Source organism: Camelus bactrianus, chromosome 5 (genome assembly GCF_048773025.1).
Source record: "Camelus bactrianus isolate YW-2024 breed Bactrian camel chromosome 5, ASM4877302v1, whole genome shotgun sequence".
NCBI lineage: Eukaryota > Metazoa > Chordata > Mammalia > Artiodactyla > Camelidae > Camelus > Camelus bactrianus.
The window spans coordinates 74,010,716-74,031,339 of NC_133543.1; the positions used below are offsets into that span (position 1 = coordinate 74,010,716).

Below are 20,624 nucleotides of genomic sequence, written 5' to 3' on the forward strand. Positions count from 1 at the left end.
CTGGGCGCCAGACTCCGCTCTCAGCTTCAGAGTGCGCCTGCGCCGCGTCCTCAGCGGCGTGGTTGCCTGGAAACCGTGGAGCCGCGGTTCCAGCCGCTGGGTCCCGGCTTCACCATGGCCAAATTCGTGCTCGCTGGTGAGTGATCCCGGCGTCCGTCCGCAGATTGCTCAAAACACCGACAACAGCTCACCTCCTATGACTTGGCAATGATCTTCTTAACTGGCTTCTGTCTTAGTAGCTCCAGCCTTTATATGAACCGCCCAGGCTTTCTTATGCGGTCAAAGACCTTTATAGGGCAGTGAGTGTGTGCAAAGCACTGCCAGACACAGGGGCTGCAGTGGCGGGGAAGAAGACACATCCTTGCCTTAGAGGAGATTTCGGTCTTGTTGGGTACAGAAGCACGTAAACGAATAATTTTGATATATTGTGATTAATGCTGTGAGGGAGATGTGCACAGGGCTCTGGGGAGTTACAAGAGCTGATTTGTGACGGTTTGGAATAGGGAGGACATTCCAGATAAAGGCACAGAAGCTAGAAGTCTCATGACCTCACGGAGGATCTGAATATGGAGGAAGTGACTGTACCTGGGGCTGGAATGGAAGCAAGAGCCAGATGCAAGCAGAGGTGTTTGAACGGTATCTTGAAAGCAATGAGGAGTCACTGAAAACTTTTTAAGCAGGAAAGTTTCTCAATGGGCTTGCATTTTAGGAAGCCCACTTTGTCGGCAATGGAGGGGAAAGGTTGGAAATGTCGACTGACATCCAGAAAACCACTGAAGAGGCTTTCACTGCAATAGGCTATTATACCTGCCTCCTTTCCTTCTCAGCAAGTCCCTCCCACCCCCCAAAGTAGACTACTCTTCAGTTTCCAGGTCCTCCTTCCATCAGTCTGGCCTCACTTCCTCTCACCAAAGTCACCAATGACTTTCACCGAAGCCTGTCCTTGTCTCACTTGACCTCTCTGATGCATTGGCACAATTATCTCTCATTTGGCTGGAAACCTATTTCCTTTGTTTCTTTATTCATTCAGACGAATATTTTTGAGCATGACAGACTGTATTCTGGGAAGACAGTGGTAAACACATGTACAAAGAATGTTGCATTTGCGGCATTGGCAGGACAGGTTACTTTTACCAGGCTAATTTGCCAGAAGCACAGTAAGGCAAGATAATTTAAGACATGAGCCAGAGAGTGGTTTGAATTCATGAACAGTGGGTTCGAACTAGACAGGGAGGCTAATAGACAGGGGGAAGTTGAGAGGGGTTGATGACTTAGAAGTCACCATGAAGTTGAAGAACTCTAGACTGGGAGTAAGTGGGGAAGAATGCTATAGATAAGGTTCTGCACTTGGCCCCTGCCCCCTATCAGACACTCAATCCTATCCACTTTGGTGGCTTTAACTCTGTATGTTGATGGCTGCAAAATCTGTATCCTAAGCCAATTCATGAAGCCTGCTCTTCCAACTTAGAAGTACAGCTACCTGCTGGTCATATCCACTTAGATATGCTACAGATACTTCTAACTGTTCTCGCCTATAATTAAAACTTTTTACCCATGATTTCTCTCTAGTAAGGTCAGGATCATCTACCTAAGCCAGAAAATAGAAGTTATCCCCAACTCTTCTCTCTCCCTCCACTTTTCCTTCTCCCAAAACCCTCAAATCCACATGTGATTTTACCACCACTCCTCATTCACATTTTGACTTGCGTAGCTACTAATGCATGGTTCGTTATTAGTGGTTCATGTGTAATTAGTAGCATGGCAGTCTTAGAGAAAGTGAGGACTAACGTAGCGCTGGAGGAGAGTACATTTTTAATGGTCTTTTTTTCCTTTCCACATTTTATTACTTACGATTCTCACCTCCTATGAAATTTGTTTTGTTTTACCAGTATAATAAAAATTAGAAGTTTATGTGATGGTATTTATAACCGTATGAAATACAACTATGTGATTAATTCTGTAACTATATGACAAATACTTGTAACTACGTGATGATTTCCATGTGATGAAAGAAAACATTGATAATTTGAACTCTTTTAGGTAGAGCAGATTGCCCATATTATGCTAAAGCAGAACTTGTGGCAGATTATTTACAAAAGAATCTTCCTGATTTTCGGATACATAAAATTACACAACATCCTCATGTTTGGGAGGTAAGAAGCCTTTGCAGTTTGTTGAATTCACACACACATAAAAATGTTTTCTAATTTAATTAAATGTTAGCTGATGTATCAGATAGCTTTCCAGTAATGAATGTTCATGTACTATTGGTATTTTAATACTAGTGAAATAAACCCATATGTATCAGTCTCAAAGCACTATTTATATTTTTTTTCCTAGTACCTAGTAGAGCGAATGAAGCCCTAACTAATAAGTTGAATAAATTTGGCTGTTTTTTTTTTCCTCCCAAGAATCCAGGTAGCTTATATTAACTTTAAATTCTCCTTAACATTAATTTCTAATGACATGAAAGACTTGTTTCTTTGATATACCCTTCACTGGGGACTGTTTCCCCAGAAACAGACTGAGATGGAAATTTGGGAGAAGGTGTTTCCTTTATGGGGGAGTGCTCTTGGGAAGAACATCCTCGGAAGGAATGAGGGCAGCAGCATTGGGCAGCGTTGCCATCCACCTGCGACAGAGAGCTCAGCCAGCCCTACAGGGATCACTGAAGCTGGGATGGCCCTTCAGAGATACCCCAAAACAGGCAACGGGGCCGGGCTTTTGTGCTTCCACAGCTAACAGTTGTTGGATGTGGGCTGCCCTCGGGAAAGGACTTCACCTTAGGCAAGGGAACATCCTTTGGCTAGGATCTGGAGAGAGACTCAGCACTGAGCCATCAGCAGCCAATACAGCTGGTGGTGGAGGGAATGAGTGCCTTGGTCCTGAAGGAGGACTAGAGACTACACGTGACAAGATCTGCTCCAGTTCACCAGTTGTGCCTTGTGGATCCACGTGCTCCATATAGTCAGTTCACACCATCCAGGAACAGCTCTTGCAGAATTCTGGTTGGCATCTCTTTCTGGGGAAACTTTGCAAGAGGAAGTTTAGTCAAATGAACTATATTCTCCATTGCACATCATTTCAGCACGGTAACCAACATGAGTCACCTTTCTTCTCTACTGCCTGTAGTAGATTCCCCTCATCCTCTGCTGGTCCAGGTGACTTACTAGGTGCGGTGACTTAGACCTGTGTCCTTAGGGGTCTGGGCCCACGTCTCTATTCCCTTTTCAGGATGTGACTGCTGCACGTGTCCATTTGTTGTCAACACTGAGCAAGGCAGTTCCAAGGATGCCCCCAGTGGATCGCCTGGCTGCCAAACATTCTTTCCTGCCCACATTGGGTAACAGCTGCCCTATGTTCTCCTAATCAACAGGGGGCAATTTCCTTGCTCACTGGTCTCTTGGCACAGGAGCTCAAAGTGACCATGTGGCAGCCATAGCTTAACGTTTAGTGGAACTCTTCCTGTTAGAAGCACCCCTCACGCTGGGATTTAGAACCTCCAAATTCACAGAGTTGAGGGTTAGGGAGTGTGGGGAACCATAAATTCCTTCCATGGGGCACTGGAAGTGATGGTAAGCAGGGTCACTCTTAATTCCACCCTTGGCTCCTGGATTCAGGTATTCTACTTATTGGGGCAAAACTCTACAGTGACTTATGGTATATATTGCATCCTGAAAGATGATGCCCCATCCTTGCAAAGTACTGGTGCCTGTACCTCCAGTCAGCTGCTCCATCCCTCTGTCAGGTTGCTAGGTGGTACAATATATGATAGGATCAATGGGTCCCCTGGTTACATGCCCAATGCCACACATCCTTTACTTTAAAATGGGTTCCTTGGTTCAGAGTGAGATTATGCAAGATCCCATGTTGGTAGGTTAAACATTTTGTAACCTCTTGAACAGGATGCTGACCAAAGTCCTACAAGCAATAAAGGCAATATATGTTGATTCAAATCAAGATGAATCACTGCTCTTTTCAGGATAGAAGCGTCCAATGTAATCAATTTGCCACCAAGAGGCTGGGGATAGTGCTGTTAACAGGAGGTCAGTGTTGGTCTCTGTTAATGGCAGCAGCAATGGCTAGATCGGCTTGGTGAGTGGTAGCTTGTTTACCTGGGCCGTTGCATAATGTCTGACATTTTTGTGTCCCCATTGTGCCTTCAGCTATCTAAGTTTTATTTTTATTATTATTTCTTTTCAGCTGTCTTAGTTATCTCACTGCTCAGTTGCTGAGTGCTTCTTTCATAATGGATGGGCACCGCCCCCTGGCTTCTGTTATTTCAGGATTCTATCATCCCAACTGCCAGGGAGTCCAGCTTTATAACAGCATGTCCTTTAACAGCCATGGTCCAGAATGGACAGCCACACTGGGCTTCTCAGTGATGCTGAGAGCCCTCTCACCAATGCATTCCTTATCACTTTGGTGAATGTAGTGTCCTCTGGGCCCTTCTGGAGAAAATAGTTAACTAGTTTATTTCCAGCCTTCCAGAGGAGTATATCTACTCTGGCATATCCATGTTTCTAAGCTTTTTGATCCCTTCTTCCTTGGTCTCTCATGATGGTTCTGACATTTCCATTTTATTTCATCACTTCCTGCAAGCTTTGGAGAGCCATCCTAGCAACATGTTCTCTCTATCTTTTGAGGTCTTTGTCAAGATGTATGCTCTTGAATAGCAGAAGAGTGATGCCTTCTGATAAATTCTCCCTTGTCCAACTTTGCATTCCCTTCTTGATTCAGCAATCTCAGGGTCCAGTCCTATACGTATTCTCCCAGCTCCTCCTAGGACATCAACATGCCCTGCTTGGTGCTGAAGGTCCTTTGAGGTAGAGTCCCTTCCTTCCAGAGGCTCAGCACTTCACTGGTCAGGCTATGTTGTGATTAGAGGGACCACAGTGGAAACATCTACAAGGGGAATTCATTTCTAAGATTTTATTTGTAAGGTAGCCTCATTGCATCAAAGACAATAATGTTACCATGTACTTTACCCATAGCAGTGTTGCCCTCTGCCTTTGTTCAGATAGTCATTGGAAACACACCTACCAGATAATAATGATTTAAACTTTTTCTAATAAATGCTATCAGAAACCCCTAGATAACTTTTAGCTTATTAATTTGATCTAAACCATATAAACTATACTTTCATATTTGTAAAGGAATGTCAAATTTATATGGCCCTAAAGCCAGAAACATCTCCTATGTTGGAAGACTTGAATTCTGTTTTTAAGCTAGACACTTTCACTTCAGGTCTTCTCAGCAGAGAGCAACTTTCAGTACCTTTATTGGTCTGCAAATTTGAAGTCTATCCTTGTTTACTTGATTAATTTGTAACTTAACTCTTCACTATTTCTGTGTTTGTATTTCACAGTTTAAAGATACCTAATTTTATTCTGTGTACCCAGTCGTAGTGAAAAAGAAAGTTAATATTTTAATGTTTGAACTCTAAAGTATTGAATTGAATTCTGAGGCAGATCCAATGTATGATTTTTTTGTGGAATATCATTCAATAGGAGTGGCTGAAAGCTTTGTGTGAAAAGAATAAGTGGAGTCACAAAAACTCCCCCATCATCTGGAGAGAGCTGCTGGATCGTGGAGGAAAGGGTTTGCTTCTGGGAGGATACAATGAGTTCCTGGAATATGCCCAGGTACGCCAACTAAGCTGGCTTGTCTGTTCGAAACATTATTGTTCTTTCACGTTGTTTTATTTTTCAAATGTTTTACTTCCTGATGTGTCCTCTCAGCTCTCTCTTTTCACTCTATTCAAGCTTTAAACAAAACCTTTCCATTTTAGCCATTGTTGGCTAATTATCTATTCTCTGCTGTTGACTTTTTCCTTCCCACTATTTAGCTTTACTATGGTGTCACCTCTAGCATGACGACTGAGCTGATGACGATGGTTGCTCAAGAGAACCTGGGGACACACATAGAAAAAGAGCTGGAGGAAGAATCCCAGAAAGGTCTCATTGGCCCCTTGCAGGTCTGGATCACCAGGTGGGACAGTCAAATCCCAGGGTTCGTGAGACTGGGTATTTTATATTCAGAAAGGACAATGATGTGGATTAATTCCATGATGGAATAATATCCGAATGTCAAATTTAAGATTTGTATGTATATTATGTGTATATAAAATATGTATATGCATATATATCCCCTAATATAGCTCCATGCCTGAGTTTTAGATTATATAATAATTTATTAATAGGTATGTAATATACATACATATTAAATCTAAGAGCAACTTTATAGCAAAGATACTTACTTTGCATCACTGTCTCCAGCTCTCATCCCCTTGTTCTGTGTCTCAGGCCATCTGCTGTCTGTCCTTCTGTCCCTTTCCCTTGCCTAGTTCCTCCCCTCCCCCATCTCACTGACCGTTGCCCTCTACCTCTTTCCCACTTGCCAGAGCTGTCCTCGTCCTTAGCTCTTCCTGATGCACTCATTCTCAGTAACCTCACCCCCCACACTCTCGCCCCATCTTACTTTTTCTCCTTCTCACTTTCACTCCTGGTCACTCTCAGCCATGGGCACACGCAGTCCCTGTCATCACTTTTTCTCTCCATCTCTGCACTCTCTCTCTCTCCTGCTGTCCATCTTGCTCTATCTACACCCCACCACCACCTTTTCCTTTCCCCACCTGTCTCTCACACTGCCCTTCTTACTACATATGCCTATATCCTAATGTAGAGGCTCATCTGAAAAATTATTATTATGAAATATTTCAAATGCAGAAAATAATTGAGAATGAACCTAACACCCAGATTTAATAAAGATTACATCTGCTTTAGATATTTTTAAAGGATTAAAATGGTACAGATGCTCTTGAAACCCCCATTGCACCCCTCCCTGAACCCACTGAAAACCCAAAATGCCCAGATGCATTTCTGAACTCCCTCAGGGGTCATTACGGCTCTCAGTTGACAGACAAGCTACAGGGCACTCAGATACCTGCTGAATCGTAGGAACAGATACATGATACCTCGCCTGGGTTGGTCCTAGGCTTCTTTATAAGGACTTGGAAAAAATATTCCCTTCTTAAAGATGTCATTACTTTGTAGCTAAAGGTATGATATAGAAAAGAGCTATGGTTAAATGAAACTGATTTCCTTATCTTTTTAAGAAAAAAATGTAAACATGTAATTTGAGTAATATGACACAGTTCTTTTTAAGTTTTGCTTTCTGTGTATTCTATTTAACTTGAAAAGCCTTATAAACAGGTACATTTCTTACTTTGGGATTGTTTTAAGATGGCCAGAGCAAGGGGTTAATAGTGAGAATTTTTTTGACCTAGTTTTGATTTCTAGGGTTAAAAATGTCTGTACATGGAGATAGGTATAGCTCAGTGGTAGAGCACATGCTTAGCATGCACGAGGTCCTGGGCTCAATCCCCAGTACCTCCATTTAAAACAAGTCCGTGCAGCTGTGTATGCCTATTTAAGATATTAAATCATCCTGTTAATGCACATGCAGAAAAATGTCTATTCTTAATAAAGGCTGAAAAGGAACAAAAGATTTAACCATTCATAATCCAGCTTTTCATTTCTGTTAGTGCATCCTCTCTGGCCTGCTACAACCTGATTCCCATCTTGACAAGTGGTGAAGTGTTCGGAAAGCATACGGAAATTAGCATAAACCTATTTGACCATAAGCAGGCAGAAGAAGATCTCAAAATTCTCATGAGAGAGGCTCAGGACCTGGCCTCGCCCATCCTCCGCAGTGTCTCCATCTGCACTCGAGCAGAAGAGGCCTTCTGCCAGGCCCAGGTGATCATCGTCCTGGACCACAGCACTGACCGGGAGGTGTACAGTTTAGAAGACTGCATCCGAAGCAGGGCTCCTCTGTGTCAGCTCTACGGGTCCCTGATTGAGAAGAATGCTCACGATTCCGTCAGAATTATTGTCGGAGGAAAAAGCTTCGTGAATCTCAAAACGGCCTTACTTATGAGATATGCCCCAAATTTCTCCCGCAATATTATAGCTGTGGCATTGGGGGCGGAAGGCCAAGCAAAGGCCACGCTGGCCAGGAAACTGAAGACAACTCCCTCATGTGAGTGAGCTCCCGTTTCTGTTTCTGGTTTTAAACAGCATGATTTCAGAGCATCTAGAAATACTGTCCCCTCTAAAGCCATTCGGGATATCTGGACTAGAAAGTATGAAACAGATGCAAAGAACTTCTGATTGTGTGATTTCACTACTGTGCAAACATTTTTTTTTTACCAGCTTTTATGACTATCTGATTTTTTCCATCATTGTAAAAATAATTATAAAAATTAACAAAGATTTTAAATAATACGATTTATATTTCTCAAGTAGTAATTTGAAACTTAAGATTCCAATTTTTTTCCCATGACAATAGTCAACTAAGGCAATCAGTGTTTTTAAAAAAAAATACTCAGCACTCTGTTCAAGCGGCCCCACCCCACTTCCCACCTGCGTGACCTGGGGTAACTAACCACTCACCCTTGCTGTGCCTCACTGTCCTCATCTGAAAAAGGAGGGTGTTAATAGCACCTGTCTCCTAAACCTGATGTGAAGATTCAAAAAGAGACTATTTTTAAAGTGCTTAGAGGAGTGCCTGGCACATGAAAAACATTCGCAAGGACATTAAACTTGTTAAAGGAATTATGGTATCTGATCAGTTTCTGCTCCTCGTAATCTTTGAACTGGTAGACATCAGAATCATATGAGGATGAGACCGATTTAGGAAATGGATTGTTGTGTTTAAGGGGGAGTGCTGTATCTGAAAATATTTGTCGTATTTGACAGACGGCAGCTATTTGTGCCCTTAGATGGAGCCATTGCAACAGAGTCCGTTGAGAATGCAAGGAAGTACAAGGCATTCCCTCAAGCAAAATTGGGAAGACAGTGAAATGGGAGCCTAGAATGCTCTAAATCAGAGCTATAAAGGACTTTGGTGAGCCCCTAACACATTACAGCAAGAGCTATATTGTCCATTTCTTTACAGCAAAGCCTTAGGACCATGACTTCTGGCATTCTTGCATACAAATCATTAGTGTCTTACCCCAGCGTCAGTGCCTACCTCAGCCAAATGGATACCAAAATTATGCAGTAGGAAAGGAAAACATTTCCTAATCATTTATCTCTTATCAACCTTATATGTATACGTGTGGATACTGATTTCTTACAAAAGATCTATGATACACTGATAAAAGTGTCAAAAAGAGGCAGTGGTATAAAATTTAAAAGAAGACAGGTGCTTTCAACCAGAAAGCTGCTCTTTTGTGGGTGTGGTGGTACTATAAATTCAAAGCCCTGCTGTATTCAAAGTCAATAAGCATAGGAGAAGCAAAAAGAAGGAAAGTGGAGCCAAATTGGGACACGGAAGGAGAAACATTAGAGGGACAGCAGCCAGAGTGGATTTGTCAGTAGAGTACCAAGGAGGAAGTTGGCAATGACAAAGACTGAGTTAAACAAAGTGATGTGAACTAGAAAAACCATCAAGGAGAATCATTCCGGGAAAATTCTAGATGCCAAGAGGGTAGCAAACCTTTTCAGGCTATCCATTGTGTTCAATTCACTCCTAACCCTGTGCATTGCTTAGTTGGGACCCTTTCTCTGGAGATGACAAAAAGCCTACTCAAAGCAGCTGAAGTCAGATGGAGAGATTTTTTTGCGAGGAGAGCAGGAGGGGGTTCTTACTTCAGGCATAGCCGGATGCTAGGTTCAAATGATGATGTCAAGCCTCGTTTGTGCCCTCTCGTGGCCCATCACTCAGCTCTGCTTTCCTCAGCGTGGGTCTGATTCTCAGGCAGGCTTTCTCTGAAAAGTGGCAAAATGGCCACCGGCATCATAGCTTAGCTGCCCCAGTAGAAACAGATTTCTGTCTCAATTCTCTGTACAAAAGTAGCAGGCTAATATCTCATTGGCTGGGCTTCGACCACATGCCCTTCTCCAAATAAACCGCTGTGGCCAGGAATCTCGATCTAGGTCTATTGATAGATTTGAGGGGTGAGGACAGCCTCACTCAAACCAAATGGACTGAAGTTGGGGGAGGGTAGCTATTTAAAGAAAAGCCAGTATTCCATTAAAGGGAAAAAAGTAAGAAGAGATGCTAGGAGGAAAAAAAAAAAAAAAGGCAGATGTCCACCATAGTTTTCTCTGGCATAATTTAAGGCATTTAGAGTCATAAAGGGCCTTAAAACTGATAGGAAAAAAATTTTCTCTATTGCCTGCCTTTGAACACAAGTCTTTAAGAGTATGATACTTGGAGCTGCTGCAGCCATTTTAGGACCAGGAGGGGAAGGCCAATAGAATAACATCCTTGAGTTGTCAAACAAGCACCCGTGTCACTGCCTGCCTAGATTTGGTATCTGAAGAAAGTGAACTCCTACTAGTTAAGCCAAGTCAGAAGGATATTCTGTTCCTTGAAGCCAACAGTAATACAGAGCAGGAAAGAATTTAATCTCCATGATAGAAAACAGTGTGACCTTATAAGAGAATTTAATTTTTAATCAAATAAGTAAGTTCATAAAGAACTTCGGATTTTCACTTCAGACACATTCCTAGAAAATCCACAATTATTAGACTTATATTAAATACCAATCTCCATTTCTCTCTAACCCCATCCTCTTATTTTCCTTTGTCGTACATATTATGTTGTATATAGTTGTTTTCTCAACCACCACTCCCCTCCATGCCCAGAATATTGCAAGGATTTGGGCTGATTTATTTTCTTCTGAGCCTCCCATCTAAAAGTGCCGCACACCTACAAGCCAAGTCAGTAACTCCTCATTGATTAAGATGTTCCTCAGGGTCCTCTTATTCCAGCACCCTTATCCTGAAGGAAACAGAAGCCACCCAGAGAGTCAAGTGACTCGCTCAAATTGCCATTCCAGTCTGGAATCGAGGACTCTTTGTCAGAATCAAACCAGGTAAAAAGTTTTCATGGCAAGCAGAGTGGTGAAGTTAGGACCACAGTGATCGTATAATTTTCATTAGCAGTTTCTTTTGGGGAGCATTTCAGTATTTCAGTCATATGCCCACACCATCCGTGAGCATTATTCGGAATGGCCAAACCTGAATGATTAAGGAGGTGATCCACATCATTTGCACATTTTTACAGAGCAGAAACTTAAGTCTATTTTCAGTTTGTTTGTAAACGGACCAATCATAAAACAGTCACACAAACAGAAAGTAGGCTGCAGGCAGTTTTTTAATATTAATGTTCATTATTATGTTATTTTTAAATGCCTTCTCTTCACAGGCATCAAAGATGTGATAATTTGGGGTAATATTAGTGGAAATAACTATGTTGATCTGAGGAAAGCCAAGATTTACAGATATGAGAGTGCTGTTTGGGGACCACCTGACTATTCTCGCCCTGTTTTAAGCCTGATTTTTGATAGGTACGGTATCTTTTTAAGTGAAGTATTCTCACAATATTGAATAAATGTGTAATAGCTGTTACAGTCTTTTAAATCATCTTAGAAATCTGTGTCCAAAAATAAGTTGACATTGTTGACACTCATCCTTGTTTATGCTCTCAACTGAAGAAACATAGAGAGTTCCACAGAATTTCAACTAGTTGGTCCCGGTCCCCAATTTATATGATTTTGGAATTATGAATGTTTATATTTCAGATTATCCTTAAAGTGGCTCACATATTCCATTAACATTATCGCTGAAGTAAGGATATGTAAAGTGAATCAAATTTAACATAAAGACAGAGATATGTGTCCAAGTTAAAATGAGTTGAAACATCCTTAAGAAAGAGGAATTATGATGTGAGCAGGCCCATGCCACGCTGGGTGTTCTGTCCCAAGAGAGGCAGAATCGAGACGTGAGGAGGGGCACCGTCCCTGGAGCCAACCACCTGGCTTGGGATTCTCACATAACCACTCATTAGCTGTGTGACTTTACAGAAGTTACTTAACGTCTCTGTGCCTCAGGTTTTCCATCTGCCAAGTGGAAATGGTAGCAGAGTATGGGCCTTATGGGGTCATTGGGAAGATGAAATGGATTAAGACAGGCAAAGCGCTTAGAACTGTGCCAGTCACAGTCACCACCACCATGATGAAAGGGCATGGGGGGAGAAGAGGGAGGAGCACCTTTGAAACAGTTTGCTAAACTTTGCAGCACTTTCCCCATTGTAGCATTTCCTTTCCATCACTCCTTCCTTCCCTTCCCTTCCTCAGAGCATAGGACCTTCATCCATGCCTAGAAATTACGTGTCCCTGGATTCACCCTCTTGGATGCAGTTCCTCTGCATTGCTCCTGGGGAGGGGCAGCGTCTCGAGCTGCGTCATGCTGGGTTAACAGAGGCAGCGGTTTAATGCTTGCCCTAGTCCAGCTGGACCACACCCTGAATTTAAACTTCAGATTATAGATACTTAATTGTTTCCCTAGTTCTCAGTGTGAATAATTCCAACATTTCATGATATTATTTTGTTTCAAATGAGGGATCCCACTGGTTCCAAGATAGCAGCTACATGGAATAAACTCTTTGTGATGAAAGTCTTTGTTCTTGCGGTCTTTGACCACTTTTCTGTGTTCTATATTTATATTAGTGTGTTTTTACTTCGAAATTTCAGGACTCCTTTCTGCTATATTTCATTACTTTTCAATTGACTCTTTACAGAATTGAAGAAGGGGCACAGGAGCTCATACTTCTGTCTCGTGGAGATGATTTCTTGTATATAGATCTGTTGACCCTGGGAACATTCTTTTTCATTTCCATCCCTTCCTCCATTGTAAAATTGTTTCTTTCTCTCCTTACAGTGAGTGGGTAAACAGAGACTTTGTGATAACTCTTAAAACTTTGACCGCCACAGGAAGACAATTTGGAGGCATCTTAGCTGCACACAGTATAGCCACTACATTGAAATACTGGTTCCATGGCTCACCTCCTGGGGAGATCGTGTCTTTAGGGGTACTGAGTGAAGGTAAATCTGGGTTTTTCATATCTCCTGATATTTAAAAACCTCAGAAAGGAGGGTACAGCTCATTGGTAGAGTGTGTGCTTCGCATGCATGATCCTGGGTTCAATCCCCAGTACTTCCATTTAATAAATAAATAAGTAAATAAATGAATAAATAACCCTAATTACCTCCCCCCCAAAACCAAACAAAAAGAATATTTTAAAAAAATCCTCCACGTATGCCTTGTGCACCTGCTTTTGTGTCCTTACCTCTTCACAGGGTCTGTAAGCTATCTGGATTTTCACAATTCCATATTCATTCATTCATTCATACGTTCATTCAATTATCCATCCAGAAATGCAACAGTATTTTGTGTGCATGCTCTGGGCACACATACAGGGAGTAGGCCTGGCCTTTGCCTTTTAGGAAACCTACGACAGAGCAAAGGAGAGCCACAGACACAAATGAAATAGTTCTGTTAAGTTTTCCTCACTGTGTTCCAACTGAGGAAGGGATAGCAAGGTCAATTTTAGGCAGGCGGCGGGAAGAATCAGGACAGGCTTCATGAAGGAGGTGACACTCCAGGAAGCCTGCAAGTCTGAGTAGTGGTTACCTGACAGACAAGTATGGGAAGAACATCCAGGCACAGCGGCCACAGGAGCAAAGACACGGAGGCAGGATGCAAAGGGCATGCAGGACCCAGATCTTAGGGTACCAGGCAGCAGCGGGAATGTGGAAAACTGGCTGTCCAACCACAAGTACTGTATATATATTTTTACATCCTTACTATTTTCATCTGCTAAAAACTATTCAGAACACTTCTACCATTTTTGAAAAATAGGAGAGAGAGAATAGCTGATGCCCTGTGCTCTGCAGTTTCCAGCTACAGCGTCTCTTCCCTCCATGCTTTCCGTCCTCCCTGCACAAGCCCACACGTTACCAGAGCTTCCGGCCTGGGCCTCACGGCTGAGCTCTCCCCTGCAAAACATTGCCACCTGGATGTCACGCTTTACTTCAAACCAACACGCATCAAACTGAACCTGTTGTCTTCCTCCCCAGTCTGGCCCACCTCCTGTATTCTTTCTATTATTAGTGGAACCAAGATCCTCCCCATTGTTTCAGTGACTATGGTGCAGCTCAAGGAAATCTCCCAAAATCCCCCAAGAGAGAGTTAATCTCTGTCTCTCCTCTGCACTCCCATAGCATCTGTTCCTTTCTCAGCGAGCACATTACAGCCGCCTTTATTGATGGGATGGTTAGTTGCATATATCCCCCCTTAGAGTTCATACACCCTGAAGGCAGGGCCTTGGCTGGGTCTTCTTGCTGCTCCTTCATGGGTAGATACTCAGTGAGTCTTAGTCAATTGAAATTAAGGTGCATGAGCATCCCCAGAGTGTGAATTCAAATCACAGTTACCTTTTTAGTGAAATAGGCATTTAAAGCTTTATCTTCACTTATTAAAAGTTTAATTAATCTCTATAGGAATTCATCAATAAGTAGTGCAATATTGGAGCAAGGGAGGTGAGGAGCAAGTGATCATTGTGTCCCTGGAATGGTACCATGTAGGTAAACCCTCATCTATTGTTCGTTCATAAGACTGGCTCTTACAGATAAAACACACAGTGAACAGATGACTTGGGACATCCTCTCCAGAAAAGTCTTTTAGATCCTGGTTTCTTGATTATCCTCAATATTTTGCCCTAGTGACAACTTTTTTGATGACTAGAATGGCAGGAATAATTTTCTTATTTGATTGAGGCACAAAAAATGAGGGGCAATTTTATCTGAAGTTGCTCCTTTAGTAATAAGCATTATCAGTCTTTTTATTTGGAGCACGCTTAAGCTGGGAACTGAGAAAGGCTGGGAAATCATTGACTCTTCCGCGCCGCCTCTATCCCTTCCCTGTCCTCGCGGCGTAGCCACGTGACTGCAGTAGTGAGAAGAGCACAGGCCAGCTTGTGCTCAGGGGCTTTCTAGGGGGACAGGGAAAAGCCGAAGAAGCAGAGGCAAAAGGAATCCAGACGAGATGGGGGAGAAAGGCTGCATTAGTCCCCGCGGTAGAGGCAGGGTGTCCGAACCCAGCAGGAACAGAAAGGATAAAGAAGTGGTTCTTCCTTCCGAGAGACACCCAGAACAGGGAGTTGTCAGGACTTGGAGAGGCACTCAGTCAATAATTGCTGAGTAAATGCTTCAGTCTTCCCTGGGGAGGAATTCATAGAAATTTAGATCCACCATTATCATTTAAAATCATGTACCATGTCTATCCTTTTCTACAGTGTTACCAGGAAGGTTAATTTATCTGAATGCTTTTGTTTTGCTTTGCTCTGTGTTTGCTCCCTGCAGGCCAGTTTGGTATCCCTGAAGGGATCGTGTTTTCCATGCCTGTGAAATTTGAGAATGGAACGTGGGTGGTTCTTACCGATCTCAAAGATATTGAAATAAGTGAACAAATAATGACCAGAATGACAAGTGATCTAATTCAGGTAATGTCAGAATAGCTCCAGGGGAACTGACTTCGATAATGGCCTTAAAACAATTCCCCATTTTGGTTTCTTTGTGGGTCCAATTTGCATCTTATTCCTAAGAACAATAAGGAGACAATACAAGTTTGAAGAAATCAGCAGAACACACTACTCATTTGGTTATATAATTTCTATACATTAGAGACATTTGTGGATGACTTAAAAATTAAGAATCAAAGTGGGTTTTTTTTAATTAAAGAATGATTAAGTTAGTCATTGTGGTCATTTAATTCTCTGATTAAAAAATTTTTCCATAGGAGAAACTTGTTGCACTTGGAGAGCTGATCAATTTTCAGCCATATCAATCAGGTAATCTTTCAGATATGATGTTTTATTGGGTTGCTATTAAAAGAGTATTAAAAATATTTTTTAAAACTGAATCATTATTTAATATAGATAAGAATAATCCATGGTTCACCACTTTTAAGGTAAATCATTGAAAAAATAAACTGCCAGGTTTAGTGTGTCCTTTGAAATAAAACATCTCATAAGGATGCTGAAGAAATCATATCTTAAAAACACCATAACCTTATAAAGTTTGTGTGTGCCATGTGTATTAGTTCCCTAGGGCTGCCATAGCAAATTACTGCAAACTGGGTGGCTTGAAACAACAGAAATGTATTTTCTCATGTTCCTGGTGCCTAGAAGACCTAACTCAAGATGTCGGTGAGGCCATGCTCCCTCTGAAGGCTCTAGGGAAGAATGCTTCCCTGACCCTCTCTCCTAGCTTCTGGTATCAATGCTTGGCATTCTTCACCTTTAGCAGCTTCATTCCAATCTCAGCCTCTGTTCGTAAGTCTGTCTTCCCTCCATGTGTGTCTATGTTTCCAAATCTCTCTCTCTCTATAAGGACATCAGTCATTGCACTGGGGGCCCACCTTAATCCAGTATGACCCCATCTTAACTTGATTATGTCTGCTAAAATGATATTTCAAATAAGGTCACATTTACTGGTACCGGGGATCAGGGCTTCCACGTGTCTTTTTAGGGAACATGGTTCAACCCACAACTCTACAACTACTTTTAGATAACGTAAAAAAAAAATAAATTTCAAAAAGCTTATTTTCCTTCTTGGTATTTTCTCTAATCATAAACTCACAAGGAAGTGTTGTCATCTTTCTTTCTCTTGCCTTAAAGAAAATCTCATCTGAAATATGGAAATAGAAACAGAAATAGGTAAATTCACTTACGCAGAGTGCTTTAGCCTGTTGAAAGCCCAGTGTGCCTTCCTTCTACCCGTATTTACGGGATAGCAATTGTAAGCCAGCACCAGGAGCTAGAAACATGGGGGTGGATAAGATAGACCTGTTCTTGACCTTTGGAACCTACAGTCTATCAAGGGATCATATGTTCTACAAATGACTGCAGCTATGGGAAGTCTCAGGAATGAGAAATACAGGGTGCTATGCTGTGGGAGCTTATGCCTGGGGATGTAAGAAGAGAACTTGAGACAGGAAAGCAGATGACATCGTGTTCGAAAAACTGCAGCTTGTGTGGCCAAAGCCTAACAAGATGAACCTGAGAGACAGAGCCATGGCGGGTGGATGAGAGTCACAGAGGCTTCTGGGTGGAGAGCGACCCGATCAGGTTGGGATTAGTTTGGAGGACAGATGGGAATGAGGGTAGACTGTCTGCAGAGAGACTGGTTATGAGGAGGTTAGCACGTGTCACGGGAGGAGATACTACAGCTGAGGGTAGAGGCTGGAGAATTCTGAGACATGTTTAGGGGATGAAATTATAGCGACTTGATGACGGACTGGCTCTGGGAAATCCCAGAGGACTTGGGCTTCTTCTGGTTGAGCAACAGGGTGGATTTAGTGATATGGGAAAAGACAGTAAAGGATCATCATTTGAGAAAGAGAGAGAGAGTGTGTGTGTGCCTGTGTGTTAGGTGGGAGAGGAAGGGTGCAGTGTCAGGGGAGAGGAAGGGTACAGTGTCGGAGGAGAGGAAGGGTGAGTTTAGTTCCGTACATTTTGATTCTGAAATACCTATGAAATACCTAAAATAGAAACATCAGGTAGAGAACTGCATACTTTCTGGAGCTCAGCAAGACCCGGACTGCAGTTATCAAATTGGAAGTTTTTTGTCTCGTAAATAGAAATGAGGCCGTGAGTATGATGGAGACCAGAGGGGGAGAGAGAGAAGACCTGAGGGGATTTCGCTTTTAATTGTTAAGTAGAGCAGGAAGAGCTGACAGAGGACTGCGAGGAAGGGGCTACCAGAGAGTCAGGATAGCCCCTGAGATCTCCTGTCATGGAAGGCCTAAAGGCAGAGTGTTTCAGGAACGAGAATTGGTCTACACTGTCAGATGCTGCCCGGCTAGGGTGGGGTGGGGGGGTCAAAGAAAATGGGGCCTAAGAAGTACCCAGTGGATGTATGACACAAAGGTCATTTGTGACTTTGATGAGAGCAGTTTTGTGGAATGGCGTTGGGGGGTGGGGTGGGAGGAGGGACAGACATGAAACCAGAGTGGGAGGGGAGGACCCCGGCCTTCGGAGCCACAGTCACGCTGTGGAGCTGGTGTGCTCCGTGCTGTGGGGCTGAGGAACGTGCTGGGTGCTGAGAGCAGGGGTTGTTAGTTACATTCTATAATGTCCATTCAATTGGTCTTGACTCTGTCACCATTGGACTTTGCCAAAACACTGTTTCAGAAGTTCCAAGGTCAGAGCATTAAAAGTAATCAGAGCTTTGCAGATTTTGGAGATCTCTGCTTATTACCATATCAATGAAATAATTCTCATACGAAGTTTGTTTAATCTTTTCAATTAATTTAATACTTAATTTCCTGACTTTTAGAAGCTGACTTAGCCAAAGAGGATAAAAAGACCACCTCACCCACCACAGATGACAATGAGGAACATCAAAAATTCTCAGATGGTAGGTATTATCACTTGAAAAAAAAATGCCCTTTTTTATCCAAAGCTTAACATTGAATTTCAAAGAAAGGAATTTGATCATCTAATAGCCATAAAATGGGAGTTAAGTCTTTCATCACCCTCATCCTATCCTCAAAAATAAAATGATGGTTAAAATCTATTGAAACCTTTGAAGGAAGTTTCCAGATACTCATTGAGCACTTCTATATGGTGGTCACTGTGAGAGACACTGAGGTCCACAGTTAAGGGAGCTGAGGCCACACAAACACATCTGGGGGAAAGGAGCCGTGAGGACATGAAAAAGTGAACACCAAGATACACAGTGAATTAAAAAGCTCAATAAAACAGGACAAGGTAAGTTACAAGGAAGGAAAGTATGTAAGCAATCTAGAAACTCACAAGATAGGAAAAGATCCTTGTAATGCATGGAGGAGGAAATTTAATGATATCTTGAAATCTAGCTGGGACTTAAGATGGCTAAGGATAATCAAAGGAGGATTTATTTATTCAGAAACAGTGCTACTTCAGTCACTCAAGATTCAAAAATTCTAGAGATCTGCTGTACAACAATGTGCATACAGTTAATAGTTCTGTCCTGTACACTTAAAATTTTGTTAAGAAGGTAGATTTCATGTTGTGTGTTTGTACCACCACCATCACAACAAAAGTAACTGAGTGGCGCTAGGGACGTAAGCATACATCAGGCATCATCCTTGCTCTCCAAGTGCTCACCATCTAGTGTGGGAAATGCAAAGCAAAGCAAAACTATGATATTGAAAGGAAAGTGTTGTGATAGAGAGAGGCCCAGGGCATAACGGGACCTCGTAGGGCGTCTCCTGCCACAGAGAGTATCGGGGAAGGCTTTCGGGGAGAGATGAAATGGGAGCTGAGTCTAGAAGGAGGAGTGGGAATTTCTTGGGTACTTCAGTGAAAAGGAGGGGTGCCAGTGGAGGGGCAGATAGGAAAGAGGTTGTGAAAGGTGTCCCACCAGAAGGAAAAACAGGGGCAAAGCAGGTGTGTCAGGGGATCGAGGCATGGCCAGAAGTATGGACCTGTGGTGGCATCAAATTAGACTCAGAAGATGATAAAGCAGGGCAGCTGGACTAGAACAGAGGATCCAAAAAGGATGAGGAAAGCTGGAAATGAATGGTCGGCAGAGGCCAGCTGTTGTTTGACTGAATGGTGGGTCAAGAGCTCAGCAACATGGCTGGTGGGTGGCTGGACCAAGCATGAAGTAGATGGGGTCAGGCTTAGAGAACTGGTCTGGCTTCACCATTGGCCCACTGGAAAGATGAGCAGGCAGCCCACATCACTGGCCAGAGGAGCGCAGTGAACTCAGTTCCAGCCAGAATACGTATCTTAAGAGGCCCAGTCAGATAGTATCTCTAGGTGTCTGGTGGCAGCACTGTGATCCTAGTTGGCCCAGCTGGGGTTGAGCAACACCCACAGAAAGAAGGAAGGGCACTCAGGCCCCTGTGAGAGAACTGAGAAAAGCTCTAAGATCTGCCATGAAAGAGCTGACGGGCAGCTTCCCAGGATGGAGGACGAAAAGCCAAATGGTAGAGTATGCATGTATTCCCAAGTCTTTGCATCAGAACGATGTAAGCTGTTCATGAAAATATTAGGTTCTTAGGCTTAACTAATTCATCATCTTAAAGAACTTCAGTGGTGGTGAAGTAGGGAAAACGGGGATGATCTCAAGTTGTGGGGGTTGCTAGATGAGCACCGGAATCAAATATAACAACATAGTGCTTTCCGTGCTGCAGGTTAGGTGAGTTGTGAAAAAATTCAGTGGGTCATGAGATGGACTTAATTACTAGTATTTTCCTTGAACTGGAATAAAAGTGATAATAAAAGGGTAAGTTAGGAGACTAGAATAGAAAGAAAAAGGTAAGTAGAAAAGATACGAGAAGGGTAAGAATAGATTAGAAAAGGGTAAGTATTTTTTCATGCAACATTTTGTTTCATTATATGCACACACATGCATGTACTGGACTGTAATGTAAAATGCATTTTTTGAACACTGGGTTATAGTCAACAGAGTTTGAAAAGCACCCACGTAGAGCATCTCACAGGTTGTTAGTTATATTCTAAACCCACCATGTTTATGTAATTTTAGTTTCAGACTATAAAGATCTGTTTGCTGGTCTAATCCCAGTTGAAGAAAAAGATCTAGTTATGTCAGATGGTAAGTCAGTCGAGGATAAAGCAACCTCTGCAGTGCTGTTGGTCACGACGCACGTCGTCCAGTCTTAGAGAATGACGTTGTGGTCCAAAGAACGTAATCCAGCAACCAAAGTCATTTTGAAATACTCCGCTTGTTTTATTCATAAACACTTAGAAGGAGGGAT

The 20,624-nt window shown here is 42.5% G+C and overlaps 1 protein-coding gene across 1 annotated transcript; it reads left to right on the forward strand.

Annotated features, from left to right (window-relative positions):
• The first annotated feature begins 69 nt into the window (after nucleotides 1-69).
• On the forward strand, nucleotides 70-20,529 carry MDH1B (malate dehydrogenase 1B). Its single transcript, XM_074363209.1, has 11 exons — nucleotides 70-136; nucleotides 2,041-2,153; nucleotides 5,511-5,645; nucleotides 5,849-5,991; nucleotides 7,547-8,043; nucleotides 11,221-11,362; nucleotides 12,735-12,898; nucleotides 15,218-15,357; nucleotides 15,654-15,705; nucleotides 18,194-18,274; nucleotides 20,393-20,529. Exons 1-11 carry the CDS (start codon nucleotides 115-117, stop codon nucleotides 20,527-20,529), a joined length of 1,626 nt encoding a protein of 541 aa, XP_074219310.1. The 5' UTR covers nucleotides 70-114.
• Nucleotides 20,530-20,624: the final 95 nt, after the last annotated feature.

Coding starts and splice junctions, on each gene's coding strand:
- MDH1B (XM_074363209.1), top strand. CDS start 115: ATGGCCAAATTCGTGCTCGCTG. Junction 5,992..7,546: donor TTGCAGGTCTGGATCACCAG/GTGGGACAGTCA, acceptor CATTTCTGTTAG/TGCATCCTCTCTGGCCTGCT. Junction 8,044..11,220: donor ACTGAAGACAACTCCCTCAT/GTGAGTGAGCTC, acceptor TTCTCTTCACAG/GCATCAAAGATGTGATAATT.